The sequence below is a fragment of the Blennius ocellaris genome, assembly GCF_963422515.1.
Source record: "Blennius ocellaris genome assembly, chromosome: 13".
Lineage (NCBI taxonomy): Eukaryota > Metazoa > Chordata > Actinopteri > Blenniiformes > Blenniidae > Blennius > Blennius ocellaris.
The window spans coordinates 25,094,445-25,109,415 of NC_137662.1; the positions used below are offsets into that span (position 1 = coordinate 25,094,445).

Consider the following 14,971-nt stretch of genomic DNA (forward strand, 5'->3'; position numbering starts at 1 on the left):
GTTTTTATCCTTTAATTCCTACATTAAACATCAAAGAGACAAAGGACTTTTATTTTATAACTTTTTACATCATTAAAAGGTACTAGTTACTTTTTTAACCTCATAGAGTAACTCCATTAATTTCTTTTCTTTAATGTAACTGGACTGTAATCAGCTGCTCCAGTATTTGTCAACAATCGTCTCAGGGAAGAAAGACAAACGAAGGAGTTTGAGAATCTGGTTTGATTTTATTTTGAAAATTATAAACGTGGTGAACACGATGGAGGCGTCCCGCAAGGATCTGTCGATGGTCGTCTGACATTTAGGGCAAAAAAAAAACCCTGCAAAAATCTTTGTTTTCGTATCGGAATTACATCAAGGTAAGGCACCGCGTGTGTGTGAGGGTGTGTGTGTGTGTGTGAGTGTGTGTGTGTGTGTGTGTGTGTGTGTGTGTGTGTGTGTGTGTGTGTCAGTGCTCCTTCTGGTCCATGTCCCACCAGCTCTTCCACACCAGCAGGTTGCGACTCTTCCCGAAGGCGACGAGGGAGCGCGGGAGCTGGTAGCCGTTGAACTGGCCGACGCCGTCGTCCGAGCCCATCGCCATCAGCATGGTGATGTTGCCTAGCAACCAACCACAGAACACATGAATGGCGGGGGGGGGCCTGCGGTTTGGAGACCCGGCCCGCCGTCCACCTTACCCGTGCGATACGTGGTCAGCTCTCTGCCGCGGGCGCCGTTGATGATGTTGTCGACGGCGACCACGGCGTGCAGCGCGGCGTGGTACGCCATCTTCGGCTCGCTCACGTTGGCGCAGTCGCCGGCGGCGAAGACGTTGGAGAAGCCCTCCACCTGCATGTGCTGGTTGACCCGCAGGGCGCCGTCCTCCGCCATGCTGGGACCTGAGGGAACACCGGGCGCCGTTAGCAAGGAGCCGTTGGACCGCCGCCGCCGCCGCCGCAGAGGAGCTAACGCCTCCCGGGGCGGATTCCGCTGGAACAAGGAGACGCCGTGTTCTCGCTCCCGCTGGAGGATCAGGAACCAGTCAGCAGGTCTGGAAATGGTTCCGGTCCGATTCAGGGACCAGGTCCTCAAAGTCCCCTTTGTTCTCTCAGATCCACCGAGACGAAGCGACCGCCGGGGGACCGCCTCCCACTGGGTCCAGAAATAGTTCCTGATCAAAGGTGCTTTGACCTTTGATCTGGTGTGTTACATCCTGGACCCCCGGTGAGAACTGACCCTCGGTTCTGGACACTGCGTTGGTTCCCACCCAGAGAACCAAGACCTGATTCTGGTCCGGTTGAGACCGTCTGACCAGTTGAGTGTCCAGCTACTTCCTGGACCGGTTCCATGTGGGTGTGTGTGTGTGTGTGTGTGTGTGTGTGTGTGTGTGTACTGACTGAATGTGGCCTGGTAGGCCGAGGTGTTGACCCGGAGTCCGGTGCAGCAGATGATCAGGTCCGTAGTGAGTCTGGTTCCAGTCTGGGTGGAGACCTGCATGTCCTTCTGGGTGGAGTTGAGTTGCAGCTGATGGAGGTCACACACCTTCTCCCCTGGAACACAAACACGGGGGGGGCCGTGAAACCGGGTCCCTCAGTCCCACCCGGGTCCCCCAGTCCCACCCGGGTCCCCCAGTCCTACCCAGCAGAAGCTCCACCCCTTTCTCCAGCAGGACCTTCTTGGCCTGGTCTCGGACGCCGGGCAGCAGGTCCGGGTCCCCCAGGTCGGTTCTGGGGTGGATGAGGACCACCTGGGGTGCCGAAAGGTCAGAGGTCAGAGATCAACCCCTGGTCTGGGTCTGGGTCAGGGTCTGGGTCTGGGTCTGGGTACCTTCTTGGTGGGGAAGGCCGTCTTGACCTCAGCGGCCATCTCCACCCCAGTGGACCCGCCCCCCACCACCAGTACCGAGTCGGCGGCCTGGACCTGCACACACATGGAGGGGGGGAGGGGGGGTCAGACAGGCCGGGCCAGCACCGGGGTCTTGGACCCCCCCCCCCCCCGCCGGCCCGGTCCAGACCTCTCTGATGAAGTCCTCGTACTTCTGGACGGCGTCCTGGCGAGACGACACCGTGTTGAACTTCCCGGGGAACGGCCCGTCCGTCCCGGTGCAGAGGACCAGGTGGGAGTACCGGATCTCCTGCACAGAACCGGGTCAGAGACGAGGCCTGCGGGTTACCTGTGGTTACTATGGTTACGCCCCCCACACACACACACAGCGTCCTCACCTGCCCCCCCTGCAGGACGACCGTCTGTCTCTCCAGGTCCACTCGCTCCACCCGGCCCTGAACGAAGTCGTCTCCGAACGTCCCGGCGTACGGGATGAAGGTCCGCCGGGCGAAGCCTGGACACAGGTCAGGGGTCAGGGGTCAGGGGTCAGAGGTCAGAGGTCAGGGGTCAGGGGTCAGGCTGCAGGCTGCAGGCGGTGGTAGTACCGGGCTGTACGGACGCCCGCAGCGCCCCCACGTTGTGGTGGAAAGCGTCTCGCATGTCGATCAGAGTGAATTTGACTTTGTGGGACTTCAGGTGCTGAGCCGCCGCGATTCCCGCGAATCCCCCGCCGACGACCACGACGTGGACGTCCTGCAGCTCCGAGGACGCCTGGGAACCCATCTGGGGGGGACGGACATCAGTTCATCACAGATAGTTTGGGACGTTTTAATCGGGATTTGTAATTGTTTCGTTCAAATTATTAGAGACGTTTTCCACAGAGGACCAGTCGGATCAATGGAGCCGGAAGTGGACTCACCTGTCCTCCTGTCCTCCGGTCCTCCTCTGTCCTCCTCTGTCCTCCTCTCTTCTCTTCTGTCCTCTTCTCTTCTACTCTGTCTTCCTCTCTGTCCTCCTCTCTCTTCCTCTTTTCTTCTACTCTGTCTTCCTCTCTCTTCCTCTTTTCTTCTACTCTGTCTTCCTCTCTGTCCTCCTCTCTCTTCCTCTTTTCTTCTACTCTGTCTTCTACTCTGTCCTCCTCTCTTCCTCTTCTCTTCTCCTCTTCTCCTCTGTCCTTCTTTTCTCTTCCTCTTCTCTTCTCTTGTCCTCTGTCCTCCTCTCTGCTCCTCTGCTTCTGTTCTGTCACCGTGTTGCTCTGCTCCTTGTATTTCCTCCTCCTGACGTCACCACCTCTCCTCCAATCACAGCGCGACTCCCCGAGGGGCGGGCGCTCCTGATGCCTTCACGTGCTGTCGGAGTTTCAAGAGACGATTAGATGAACCTCGATTAGTCCCGGGGAGGGAAAGTGCAGAGTCACGGTGTGACGTCACACCGAGAGACTTTCAGACCAACAGAAGAAATAAAATCTTCTTCTGAAGTTCTGAAGTTGCAGAAACAAAATGAACAGAATGAGGTTGGAGATTCATCCTGATACTCCGGAGACCAGGCATACAGACATTTAATATCTGTGATGGACTGGAAGCCTGTCCTCACCTGTCCTCACCTGTCCAGGTGAACCAGTCCTCACCTGTCCTTACCTGTCCTTACCTGTCCTCACCTGTCCTCACCTGTCCAGGTGAACCAGTCCTCACCTGTCCTTACCTGTCCTTACCTGTCCTCACCTGTCCTCACCTGTCCAGGTGAACCAGTCCTCACCTGTCCTCACCTGTCCTTACCTGTCCTCACCAGTCCTCACCTGTCCTCACCTGTTCAGGTGAACCTGTCCTCACCAGTCCTCACCTGTCCAGGTGAACCTGTCCTCATCTGTCCTCATCTGTCCAGGTGAACCAGTCCTCACCTGTTCTCACCTGTCCACGTGAACCTGTCCATACCTGTCCTCACCTGTCCTCATCTGTCCTCACTTGTCCAGGTGAACCAGTCCTCACCTGTCCTCATCTGTCCAGGTGAACCAGTCCTCACCTGTTCTCACCTGTCCACGTGAACCTGTCCATACCTGTCCTCACTTGTCCATACCTGTCCTCACCAGTCCTCACCTGTCCAGGTGAACCAGTCCTCACCTGTCCTCACCTGTCCTCACCAGTCCTCACCTGTCCTTACCTGTCCTCACCAGTCCAGGTGAACCTGTCCTTTCCTGTCCTCACCTGTCCAGGTGAACCTGTCCTCATCTGTCCTCACCTGTCCAGGTGAACCAGTCCTCACCTGTCCTCGTCCACAGGTAGCTGGGATTGTCTGCAGCGTCCTGCGACCCCGACCAGGACGAAGGTTTGGAGGGACAAATAGTTGGTTATAGAAGTTTCCTGATGTTGATGAGGAACCGTCAGGAGGACAGAAATGTGTGTGTGTGTGTGTGTGTGTGTGTGTGTGTGTGTGTGTGTGTGCGTGTGTGTTAATCTGGGTGTGGGGTTTGACTCATGATCAAGATTGTTTTGCTCACCTTTAAATACACACACACACACACACACACACACTTTGCTCACCTTTATACACACACACACACACTGTGTGTGTGTGTTAGGGTTAGGGTTAGGTGTGTGTGTGTGTGTGTGTGTGTGTGTGTATAAAGGTGAGCAAAACACACACACACACACACACACACACACACACGATGATGTGTGGTCCTTTGCTCCACTAAAAACTTCATTTTGCTGTTTTATTTTCTGGTTAATAGAACTCAGATGTTCTCCAGATGTTCTCCAGATGTTCTACCAACCACAGCAGAAGATTTGTGAAAACCTTTGAACAGCCATAAATGGTTTCCCTCCACGTCACGTCGTGTTTTTCTGCCAATAAAAGTCCAATAAAACACATTTATGATTTTAATGTGATGAAATGAGGATCGGAATATGGAAGTAAAACTGCGCCATCAGATTCTGAATTCGAATTTCTAACTCTGAATTTTTTTACCATCGAAATCAGACTTTGAATTTGAAAAGCTGTCTAAAACATCTAAAAATATTCAGTGTGTAAAAATTCAATGTGTCTAAAAATTCATCTGCAAAAAAAGATTCGGCTGCAAAAAAAAATTCGGCTGTAAAAAAAATTCGGCTGTAAAAAAAAATTCGGCTGCAAAAAAAATTCGGCTGCAAAAAAAAATTCGGCTGCAAAAAAAATTCGGCTGCAAAAAAAATTCGGCTGCAAAAAAAAATTCGGCTGTAAAAAAAAAATTCGGCTGCAAAAAAAATTTGGCTGCAAAAAAAAATTCGGCTGCAAAAAAAAATTCGGCTGTAAAAAAAATTCGGCTGCAAAAAAAATTCGGCTGCAAAAAAAAATTCGGCTGCAAAAAAAAATTCGGCTGCAAAAAAAAATTCGGCTGCAAAAAAAAATTCGGCTGTAAAAAAAATTCGGCTGTAAAAAAAAATTTGGCTGCAAAAAAAATTCGGCTGCAAAAAAAATTCAGCCAGAATATCTGTGCCATCAGGACGATGCAATCGATACCTGTTCTGTTCACCCAACATCCAATCAAGGGAAGCTTTGTTGGTCACGTGACCAGTGCAACACTGGGCAGGAGGCCCAGGGTTTTCAATCAGCCATGGAGGCCAGCGGTAGTGACGGCGCTTTGGTGAGTATTTGCCATTTATGTCTGTAAACCACACGTTGCAAATCACCAGAAGTTATGAAGCAACATATGTGGGGAACTTTTAATGATGTGTGAAAATGTTTTCAAAGAAATTACATTTACTGTATGCAATGTTTTACATGCAGGAAATAGTTCAATTGTCTCCTGTTTGATTTTTTTTTTTTTTTTAATGTCCATTGAAGACTCTAATCTGCGCAGTGCTTGTTATGGCAAAAACATTCAGAGTTAGAAATTCGAATTCAGAATCTGATGGCACAGTTTTACTTCCATACTCCTCCATTAGAACATCAGATCCTAGGAGCTGCATCCACAATCTGCTGTGTCTGTGTGAGCTGGACTGGCTCCGCCCATCTATGGGAAGAGGAGGAAGTACTTCCTCTCGTGGCGCCATGTGCCAGAGCAGAGCTGCCTGATTGTGGGAGGAGTCAAAAGGGGGGGGGGGGGGCTACCTTGACTGTGATTGGCTGAACCCCCAATGACATCATATAGGGTTTGATTTCTGATTGGCTGCTTGGAGCAACACACTTTTTAAAAGAGAGAGAGAGCGAGAGAGAGAGAGAGAGGACACACTTTCTACACTTCTGGGGCGTCGTTCCAGATGTGGAGACGGTCGGTACTGCTGGAGGAGACGGTACTTTCCTGAGGTACTCCAGTAGAACCACCATCAGGTAAACGTGCGTCTGAAGGACCAATCAGAGCCTTTGTTTCATAGGAAGCTGTAAACAGTTTTATTGTTGTGACATCAGAGCAGCAGGACCAATCAGCAGTGCCGTAGCTACATTCATCAGTGCGTGTGTGAAGTGGGGGGGGGCGGGGTCACATCTCAGTCTCAGCCAATAGGCTGTCGCCTACACCTGACGTCAGCAGCACCATCTGGGGGGCGGGGTCTGCGGGTCAGAGAGAGACCAATCAGCTTGGGCCCCCGCCGGGAGCCAATCACAGCACAGGACAGGACTTAAAGGAACGGTGCCGCTGCTTCCGAACACCCGCCAGCCGCTCCGCCGCGTTCGTGCTACAAGCTAGCAAACACGGCGGAACGGTCCGTCTGCGGAAAGTTCCGGTGAAGACGAGAAACAGAAGCCTGAGAAATAAAACTGGTTTTACTTGAAGAATTTAGTTTTTCCAGCAGGTTCAGTTCAGATCTGCCACGGAGAGATGGAGAGTGTGATTGTTTGTGGGCGGGGCCTCTGTGTTGACGCTGTAACCGGGCGGTCGCCATGGTGACGAGCAGGAACCGGCAGGTCCCGGCAGGTGAGGTAGAACTCACTTTAAAAGAGGCGGGTCTGAAACGACAGCGACTGGATTTGAGTCGGGTTTCATCGACGTGGGAAAACAAACGGACCAAACTCGTTTCAGGAACCTTCGCAGGACGCTCGTTAAAAAACGCTTTAGTTTGAAGAGTAAATGTGTGACAGAGGAACTTCCTGTGGTCGCTTCCGACAGAACACAAGGTGGCGCCGCGTCTCCAAAGAAAGCAGATTAAATAGATGTGGCTCGGTTCTGTCCCACGGGTCCTCGGAGGAACCACAGAAGAAGAACCGGCGGGTCCTCAGAGGAACCACAGAAGAAGAACCGGCGGGTCCTCAGAGGAACCACAGAAGAAGAACCGGCGGGTCGTCAGAGGAACCACAGAAGAAGAACCGGCGGGTCGTCAGAGGAACCACAGAAGAAGAACCGGCGGGTCGTCAGAGGAACCACAGAAGAAGAACCGGCGGGTTGTCAGAGGAACCACAGAAGAAGAACCGGCGGGTCGTCAGAGGAACCACAGAAGAAGAACCGGCCGTCCATTAATACGGATTAATAGAAGAACTGCAGTCACAACTACAAACAACACAAACCTCCTACCGTCACCAGGACACCTAAACACCACACGGGACCGGACTGGACCGGGTCCGCCGGGTCTACGGGACCGGACTGGACCGGGTCCGCCGGGTCTACGGGGACAGGGAGGGTGGGGGTGAGGCGTTCAGCCCTTACTGCTGTGGGGGAGCCAGGCCAGGGGCTGGTACTTGTCCCTGATTGGCTGGTACTTGTCTCTGATTGGCTGCAAGGCGCCGCCGGAGGCGGGGCCTGGGAGCGTGAGGGGCGGGGCCTCCCGGTCCTCGTCCTCCTCCCCCTCCGACAGCAGGTCGCAGATCTGCTGCTGCAGCTCCGGGGTCACGTGGTTCTCCGTCAGAACCAGGACCTTCAGGCTGGTGGGGTAGTTCTCCACCATGTCCAGGAAGACCTGGGGACACCAGAACCCCCATCAGAACCAGGACCTCCAGGTGGTCCTCCACTAGGAGGCCCCCAGAACCTCCAGACCCGGTCCCCTGACTCACCTGGGCCGACTGGTTGGTCAGTCCGGTTCCTTCCAGGTCCAGAACCTCCAGAGTCCTGCTGGACGCCACGGCAACCGCTAGCATCCCCGCGATCTGGTCACCTGGAGAACCACGAGAACCCGTCAGAACCCTGCTGCTGCCGTGTGGCCCTCGGCGGTCTCCCCCCCCCCTGTGGGTTGTGTTGCCATGGTTACCGAGGGGGTTGTAGTCCAGGTTGAGGACCCGGAGCTGGGAGCTGTGAGCCACGGCGATGGAGAGCCGGGCCCAGGCCCTGGAGCTGATCCCGGGGTTGGCGCTCAGCGTGAGCTCCCTCAGACCTGCAACCAGACCAGCTGTCAGTCCCCCTGGACCCCCCCAGGACCAGGACCCCCCGCCCCCCCCTCCGGGACCAGATCACACCTGAGCGGTGAGAGACCTGCGTGAGGAGAACCTTCAGGAGGGTTAAAGACTGGGCGGAGCTCTGGGTGGAGGTGTGGGTGGAGCTGTGGGAGGTGTGGGTGGAGGTGTGGGTTGAGCTGTGGGAGGTGTGGGCGGTGTGGGTGGAGCTGTGGGAGGTGTGGGCGGAGGTGTGGGTGGAGGTGTGGGCGGAGCTTTGGGTGGAGGTGTGGGCGGAGGTGTGGATGGAGGTGTGGGCGGAGCTGTGGATGGAGGTGTGGGCGGAGGTGTGGGTGGAGGCGTGGCGCTCCAGGGTGGAGGTACCTGACTTGGCTCCGTCCGGCGGCAGCATCCCACAGATGAGGCCCAGGGCCTGGTCCCCCAGCATGCAGTCCCCCAGGTCCAGGCAGACCAGGGTGGGGTGGGAGGTCAGGGCGGCGTTCAGGGTCACCAGGCCGGCGTCCAGCAGGGGGCTGCCGTGGAGGCTGGGGGGGGGGGGGGGAGGGGTGTGATGTCACCAACAGGTGTGATGTCACCACCAGATGTGATGTCACCACCAGGTGTGATGTCACCACCGGGTGTGATGTCACCACCAGGTGTGATGTCACCACCAGATGTGATGTCACCACCAGGTGTGATGTCACCATCAGATGTGATGTCACCACCAGGTGTGATGTCAACACCAGGTGTCAGGTCACATCCAGGTGTGATGTCACCACCAGATGTGATGTCACGTCCAGGTGTGATGTCACCACCGGGTGTGATGTCACGTCCAGGTGTGATGTCACCACCAGGTGTGATGTCACCACCGAGTGTCAGGTCACGTCCAGGTGTGATGTCACCACCAGATGTGATGTCACGTCCAGGTGTGATGTCACCACCGGGTGTCAGGTCACGTCCAGGTGTGAGATCACCCGGTCGCTTACCTGGCCAATCGGAGGCCGGCGTTGGGGGGAGGGTGGAGGGGGGGGGCGTGTACTTACAACAGGGTCTGCAGGGACCGGTTGGCCTTCAGGGCGTCCGCCAGGTGTCGGGTGGCGTCCGGCCCCGGAGACCACGCCCAGGTTGAGGTTGAGCTGGGCTAGCGAGCGCGACTCGGCCACGCCGCGGCAGACGCGGCCGAAGTCGCGGTCGGACAGCTGGCAGCCGCGGACGGACAGCAGCCGGACGCCGTCCTCCTTCAGGCTCTCGCAGATGTCCTGGACCTCGGCCGCCGACAGAAGCTCGCCCGTGATCTGGATGGACGCCGGCAGCATTTCTGGAGCACCTGGGGGGGGCCCCCCCTGCAGGGGACACGGGGTTTAGGGACGCTCCGCCCCCTGCCGGTACGCCCCGGTACTTCCGGTCCAGGTGAGCTGTGGGAACCCGATCCGGGCGTTCTGGGGTCAGACACGACAGCGCCGCCCGGGCCCACCGTTGGCCAGTGACGTCATCCCGTCGCGGAGTGAATCCGCTTACCTGATCGATGATGGTGGATCGGCTCACGCGGGCAGGAGGCTCGGGAGCGCTGACGTCATCATTAGCCGCAGGCAGGCCACGCACCGGTTCCGACCCGCCGCGGCGGACATCGGGAGGACGGAGCGAACCGGGACCGGCGGCGGAGAGACAGCGGTGGGGTGGAGGTGGGTGGAGGTGGTGGGGGGGGGGGGGGGGGAGGGCGGGTGTCCTGCAGCCGGCTGCAGCTCCGTCAGTCGGTCGGTGCGGCGCCGCGAGCCCCGGTGTGTTTCTGCAGGTGACCGTTACTACGAGACCCGGAGAGGGGCGGGGACAGAGCGCTCACTCCGCCCCGGAACCGCGAACCGAACCGCCGCTCCTCCGGGAACCAGCGCTGCTTCCACCCTGGCTGGTTCCACACTCCGACACGAACCACTCGCTTTTATTTGTATTTGTATTTTTTTTTTTTTATCAAATCCTCTTTGCTCAAAACCACCGTTTCTTTTTATTTTTAAAGTTTTCTTTATTATTTAACACAATATCGTGATTAGTAAACCCTGCGAGGAGCTCGGGTGACTAATGAATATCAATTACTGGCGATGTGAGTAATAAAACGTGTAAAACTCCAGAAATATGTCATGTTTTCTTTGTTTTTTCCAGTTTTTATTGCATCAGATATTTCTGGCGGAGCCCCGCTTCTTTTCATTAGACGATCTTTACAGGTGATGCGTCATTTCCGGTCGAGCCTCTTTCATCCTCTCGGATAAGTGTTGCCATGGGAACAAAAAGCTCCATTTGCTGTGTCAAGTTTCTGTTTGTGGAAAAAACAAACACACACACACACACACACACACACACACACACACACACACACACACACACACATGGTGTACATATAAATAATCACGCATTAATAAACATGTGTTCATTTTTAAAAGAACTTTATTGAACAAAGAAAGTACAATTCTTCAAACACAACATGTATAAAATTCAACATTTTAACTTCTATATGGTACAAGGGTTTGTTGTTCATTTAAAATATACAAGTGAAATATATGAATTAGGAATAAACAACATAAATACAAAGGTGGCAAATGTTCTCTTTTGGAAGTGCTTTGATGGATTTGTTGTTTTTTTATGTGTTCATGTTGTTTAATATTCTAAGTTCTTCAAATTAGATAAAGAACTTAAACGGGTAGCTTTATGTTTTTCTTTAGGTTTTTTCCCCCCAATAACTTTATTGCTCAAAGCCGGAACATCTAAACAATCAAACACAACCAAAACACAAAATCTCTAACAGACACGAATAACACAATCATATAACCTCAAGCTTTATGACAGGCAATTCTAAAGTTTTTTATTTATTTATTTATTTATTTTTAATATTTTCAACGTTAACATAAAAATATAAAAGAGACCCGGGGCGCAGAGGGTCTCAACATTCTTTTTGGAAAAGTTCTTTTACATCTCGACAGTTTTATTGCTTTTCTTTTTAGTATTTATGTTACTTAGTGTTTTGATTTGTTCTTTAAATTTAATATAGAACTTTATAAAATTAGGGTTTTTAACCTTTGCCAGTCGGAATTCGTTAATGTGAAATTTACCAACTAGAATAGTGAAATCAACTATGAATGCTACGCCTTTATTTTTGTAGTCACGACATGTATTTACATTTTCACAATCACTTTTTAACATTATTTCTAGTTTTACAAAGTACTTAACTTAACCAATTCCCAATTGCGGCCCACAGGGGAGCTGAATAAGAACGTCCACGTCATTTTATTCTGAAAAATTTACGTAGTGACGTAACAGTCACGTGACGTATACGGAAGTGCTAGTGCAGCAGCTGCAGTGGCTAACGGCTAACTGCATCGGCTCCGCGCGGGCAGACGGACAGGTGAGGACGGGGACAGGTAAGGCTGCTCACCGGGCGCCGGTCGGTCGCCGGTTGCTGCGACACTCAACCGGAAACTCGCGGCCGTTAGCCTCGTTAGCTGTTAGCCTCGGAGCCGCTCTCCGTCCGCTGCTCCTCTAGTCAGGTACCCGGATGTCAAGTCAGCCCGGGGATCGAACCGACGACCCGGGGGCTGAGTTCGGGTCAGCTCCGGTCCGGTCCGGTTCGGTCAGGACCCGCTGCGGAGAGCGAGCAGAACCTGCGGTACGGTGATGACGTCACTGAGGGGAAACTTTTTACGAAACAGAAATTTTCAGTGACAAACTACTGGCAGTGTTTTTCCTTTTGATGTGGACGTTGTCATCTGCCCCCCCCAAAAAACACACACACACACACACACACACACACACACACACACACACACACACACACACACACACACACACACACACACAGTGTTTCTGCCCCTTAGAATTGCCCCTCACAATGTTTCTGCCCCTCACAGTGTTCCTGCCCCTTAGAATTGCCCCTCACAATGTTTCTGCCCCTTAGAATTGCCCCTCACAGTGTTTCTGCCCCCCACAATGTTTCTGCCCCTCAGAATTACCCCTCACAATGTTTCTGCCCCTCACAGTGTTTCTGCCTCTCACAGTGTTTCTGCCCCTCAGTACTGCCCCTCACAGTGTTCCTGCCCCTCACAGTGTTTCTGCCCCTCACAGTGTTTCTGCCCCTCAGAATTGCCCCTCACAGTGTTCCTGCCCCTCACAGTGTTTCTGCCCCTCACAGTGTTTCTGCCCCTCAGAATTGCCCCTCACAGTGTTCCTGCCCCTCAGTATTGCCCCTCACAATGTTCCTTCCCCTCAGTATTGCCCCTCACAGTGTTCCTGCCCCTCACAGTGTTCCTGCCCCTCACAGTGTTTCTGCCCCTCAGAATTGCCCCTCACAGTGTTCCTGCCCCTCACAGTGTTTCTGCCCCTCAGAATTACCCCTCACAATGTTCCTGCCCCTCACAGTGTTTCTGCCCCTCAGAATTACCCCTCACAATGTTCCTGCCCCTCACAGTGTTTCTGCCCCTCACAGTGTTCCTGCCCCTCAGAATTGCCCCTCACAGTGTTTCTGCCCCTCACAGTGTTTCTGCCCCTCAGAATTGCCCCTCCTTGGATGGAAGTGACGAGCCGAGCGATGGGACCAGAACGAGTCTTACCGAGCTCGGAGGACGAGCTGGGGGAGGAGGAGCGTCCGGCGGAGGCGGGGCTGGCGCCAGCAGGAGGCGCCGTGTGGCCCGGGGGGGAGGGGGGGGAGGACGGGGGAGGCATGGAGGTGGACGGGGAGGAGGAGGAGGAGGAGGAGGTGAACAGCGGAGGTTACTACTACCAGCCTCTGAACCAGGAGCCCGGCGAGCAGCAGGAGGAGGCGGGGGAGGAGGAGGCGGGGGAGGAGGAGAGGGGGGAGGGTGAGGGGGAGGAGGAGCCTCCCCACGCCGACACGCTGCAGGAGGTGCAGCACAGGATAGAGGTGAGCTCCGCCCAGACACCGGCGACCTCACCCGTCTGTGCCTCACCCGTCTGTGCCTCACCCGTCTGTGCCTCACCCGTCTGTGCCTCACCTGTCTGTGCCTCACAGGTGATGGGGCTCCACCTGCCAGAAGCTCCGCCTGCGGACAGCGACGATGAGGACAACCCCGAGATGGCGGCGGCCCAGCGGAGCCGAGCGTCCATACCGATGGACGCAGGTGAGTCTTCCTGAGCAAGGCTGTGATGTCACGTCCAGGTGTGATGTCACGTCCAGGTGTGATGTCACGTCCAGGTGTGATGTCACGTCCAGTTGTGATGTCACCACCAGATGTGATGTCACGTCTAAGTGTGATGTCACGTCCAGGTGTGATGTCACCACGTCCAGGTGTGATGTCACCACCAGGTGTGATGTCACGTCCAGGTGTGATGTCAACACCAGGTGTGATGTCACGTCCAGTTGTGATGTCAACACCAGGTGTGATGTCACGGCCAGGTGTGATGTCACCACCAGGTGTGATGTCACGTCCAGGTGTGATGTCACCACCAGGTGTGATGTCACGTCCAGTTGTGATGTCACGTCCAGGTGTGATGTCACCACCAGGTGTGATGTCACCACCAGGTGTGATGTCACGTCCAGGTGTGATGTCACCACCAGGTGTGATGTCACCACCAGGTGTGATGTCACGTCCAGGTGTGATGTCACCACCAGGTGTGATGTCACCACCAGGTGTGATGTCACGTCCAGTTGTGATGTCACGTCCAGGTGTGATGTCACGTCCAGTTGTGATGTCACGTCCAGGTGTGATGTCACCACCAGGTGTGATGTCACGTCCAGTTGTGATGTCACCACCAGGTGTGATGTCACGTCCAGGTGTGATGTCACCACCAGATGTGATGTCACGTCCAGTTGTGATGTCACCACCAGGTGTGATGTCACGTCCAGGTGTGATGTCACCACCAGATGTGATGTCACCACCAGGTGTGATGTCACGTCCAGTTGTGATGTCACGTCCAGGTGTGATGTCACATCCAGGTGTGATGTCACCACCAGATGTGATGTCACCACCAGATGTGATGTCACGTCTAAGTGTGATGTCACCACCAGGTGTGATGTCACGTCCAGGTGTGATGTCACCACCAGATGTGATGTCACGTCCAGTTGTGATGTCACCACCAGGTGTGATGTCACGGCCAAGTGTGATGTCACCACCAGGTGTGATGTCACCACCAGGTGTGATGTCACGTCCAGGAGTGATGTCACCACCAGGTGTGATGTCACCACCAGGTGTGATGTCACGTCCAGGTGTGATGTCACCACCCTCTGACCCCTCTGCCCCGCCCACAGACCACGTGGAGCTGGTGAAGAGGACGATGGCGGCCGTGGCGTTGCCGTCCCTGGGCGTGCCGCCGTGGGCGCGGGAGATCTCCGACGACCAGTGGAAGGACATGGTGCAGCACACGCTGGAGAGCCGGCAGGCCGCCCCGGCGCCGCTCCTGCCTCGCCGCCCCAACGTCCCCTGAAGGCGCCGCCGCCGCCGCCGCGTCACCCGGACTTGAATCCACTGCTTTAAGACCCTGAACTCACCGCGGCGCCTCGCATCCTGAACACCTGAACAGACCAGACCGTCCCCGAACGCCTCGCCGGTTCCACGCCGCCGCTGAGCATCAAGTCACTCGTCACCGAATTGGACGCCTGAAAAAAAAAAAGTTCCCCCCCGATAAAGGAAGTCGTGACTCTTCACCCGAGTTCCCCGGTGGACCAACTGACTCTGACCTCGCCGCTGGCGTTCGGCGTCTCACCTGTGTGAATGTGGACCAAGCAACTTCCTGTGGACTGAAAGTGGATTAGAACCTTCCAGAAGACTCTCACCTGCGTGGCTGCACAGGTGAAGAACATCGTTTAATGTCCACGTCAGTCGTCGTGTTTCTTCATCAACTAATAAAATGTTTGTGTAAAAGCTTCTCACCTGCGTGAATCCTGCCTTTGAGAGAG

General features: G+C 54.6%; 3 protein-coding genes across 3 annotated transcripts; 1 reads left to right on the forward strand and 2 right to left on the reverse strand.

Moving 5' to 3' along the window:
- Window positions 1-232: 232 nt before the first annotated feature.
- Window positions 233-3,069, reverse strand: aifm2 (AIF family member 2). The gene is made up of 9 exons (XM_080508022.1): window positions 2,723-3,069; window positions 2,409-2,586; window positions 2,202-2,317; window positions 1,994-2,113; window positions 1,807-1,899; window positions 1,618-1,726; window positions 1,377-1,529; window positions 678-878; window positions 233-600 (listed from the first exon to the last, which is right to left on the reverse strand). Exons 2-9 carry the CDS (start codon window positions 2,584-2,586, stop codon window positions 449-451), a joined length of 1,122 nt encoding a protein of 373 aa, XP_080364148.1. The 5' UTR covers window positions 2,723-3,069; the 3' UTR covers window positions 233-448.
- A 3,102-nt stretch (window positions 3,070-6,171) lies between these two features.
- Window positions 6,172-9,718, reverse strand: lrrc73 (leucine rich repeat containing 73). The gene is given in 7 exon segments (XM_080507157.1): window positions 6,172-6,327; window positions 7,418-7,667; window positions 7,762-7,862; window positions 7,956-8,078; window positions 8,461-8,621; window positions 9,120-9,172; window positions 9,174-9,718. Coding segments are annotated over 7 exon segments (978 nt in total). The 5' UTR covers window positions 9,393-9,718; the 3' UTR covers window positions 6,172-6,256.
- Window positions 9,719-11,397: 1,679 nt separating this feature from the next.
- On the forward strand, window positions 11,398-14,940 carry mea1 (male-enhanced antigen 1). Its single transcript, XM_080507873.1, has 5 exons — window positions 11,398-11,483; window positions 12,610-12,860; window positions 12,918-12,979; window positions 13,088-13,196; window positions 14,324-14,940. Exons 2-5 carry the CDS (start codon window positions 12,626-12,628, stop codon window positions 14,497-14,499), a joined length of 582 nt encoding a protein of 193 aa, XP_080363999.1. The 5' UTR covers window positions 11,398-11,483; window positions 12,610-12,625; the 3' UTR covers window positions 14,500-14,940.
- The last annotated feature ends 31 nt before the right edge of the window (window positions 14,941-14,971 follow it).

What these genes read in the sequence shown, in the direction of transcription:
- aifm2 (XM_080508022.1), bottom strand. Translation starts at nt 2,586, where the DNA reads ATGGGTTCCCAGGCGTCCTCGGAGCTGCAGGACGTCCACGTCGTGGTC. An exon ending in GCGGGCGTCCGTACAGCCCG is followed by an intron (nt 2,318 to 2,408) that starts GTACTACCACCG and finishes ACCTGTGTCCAG; the next exon opens with GCTTCGCCCGGCGGACCTTC. An exon ending in AGGGGTGGAGCTTCTGCTGG is followed by an intron (nt 1,530 to 1,617) that starts GTAGGACTGGGG and finishes TTTGTGTTCCAG; the next exon opens with GGGAGAAGGTGTGTGACCTC.
- mea1 (XM_080507873.1), top strand. Translation starts at nt 12,626, where the DNA reads ATGGAAGTGACGAGCCGAGCGATGGGACCAGAACGAGTCTTACCGAGC. An exon ending in AGGTGCAGCACAGGATAGAG is followed by an intron (nt 12,980 to 13,087) that starts GTGAGCTCCGCC and finishes TGTGCCTCACAG; the next exon opens with GTGATGGGGCTCCACCTGCC. An exon ending in GTCCATACCGATGGACGCAG is followed by an intron (nt 13,197 to 14,323) that starts GTGAGTCTTCCT and finishes CCCCGCCCACAG; the next exon opens with ACCACGTGGAGCTGGTGAAG.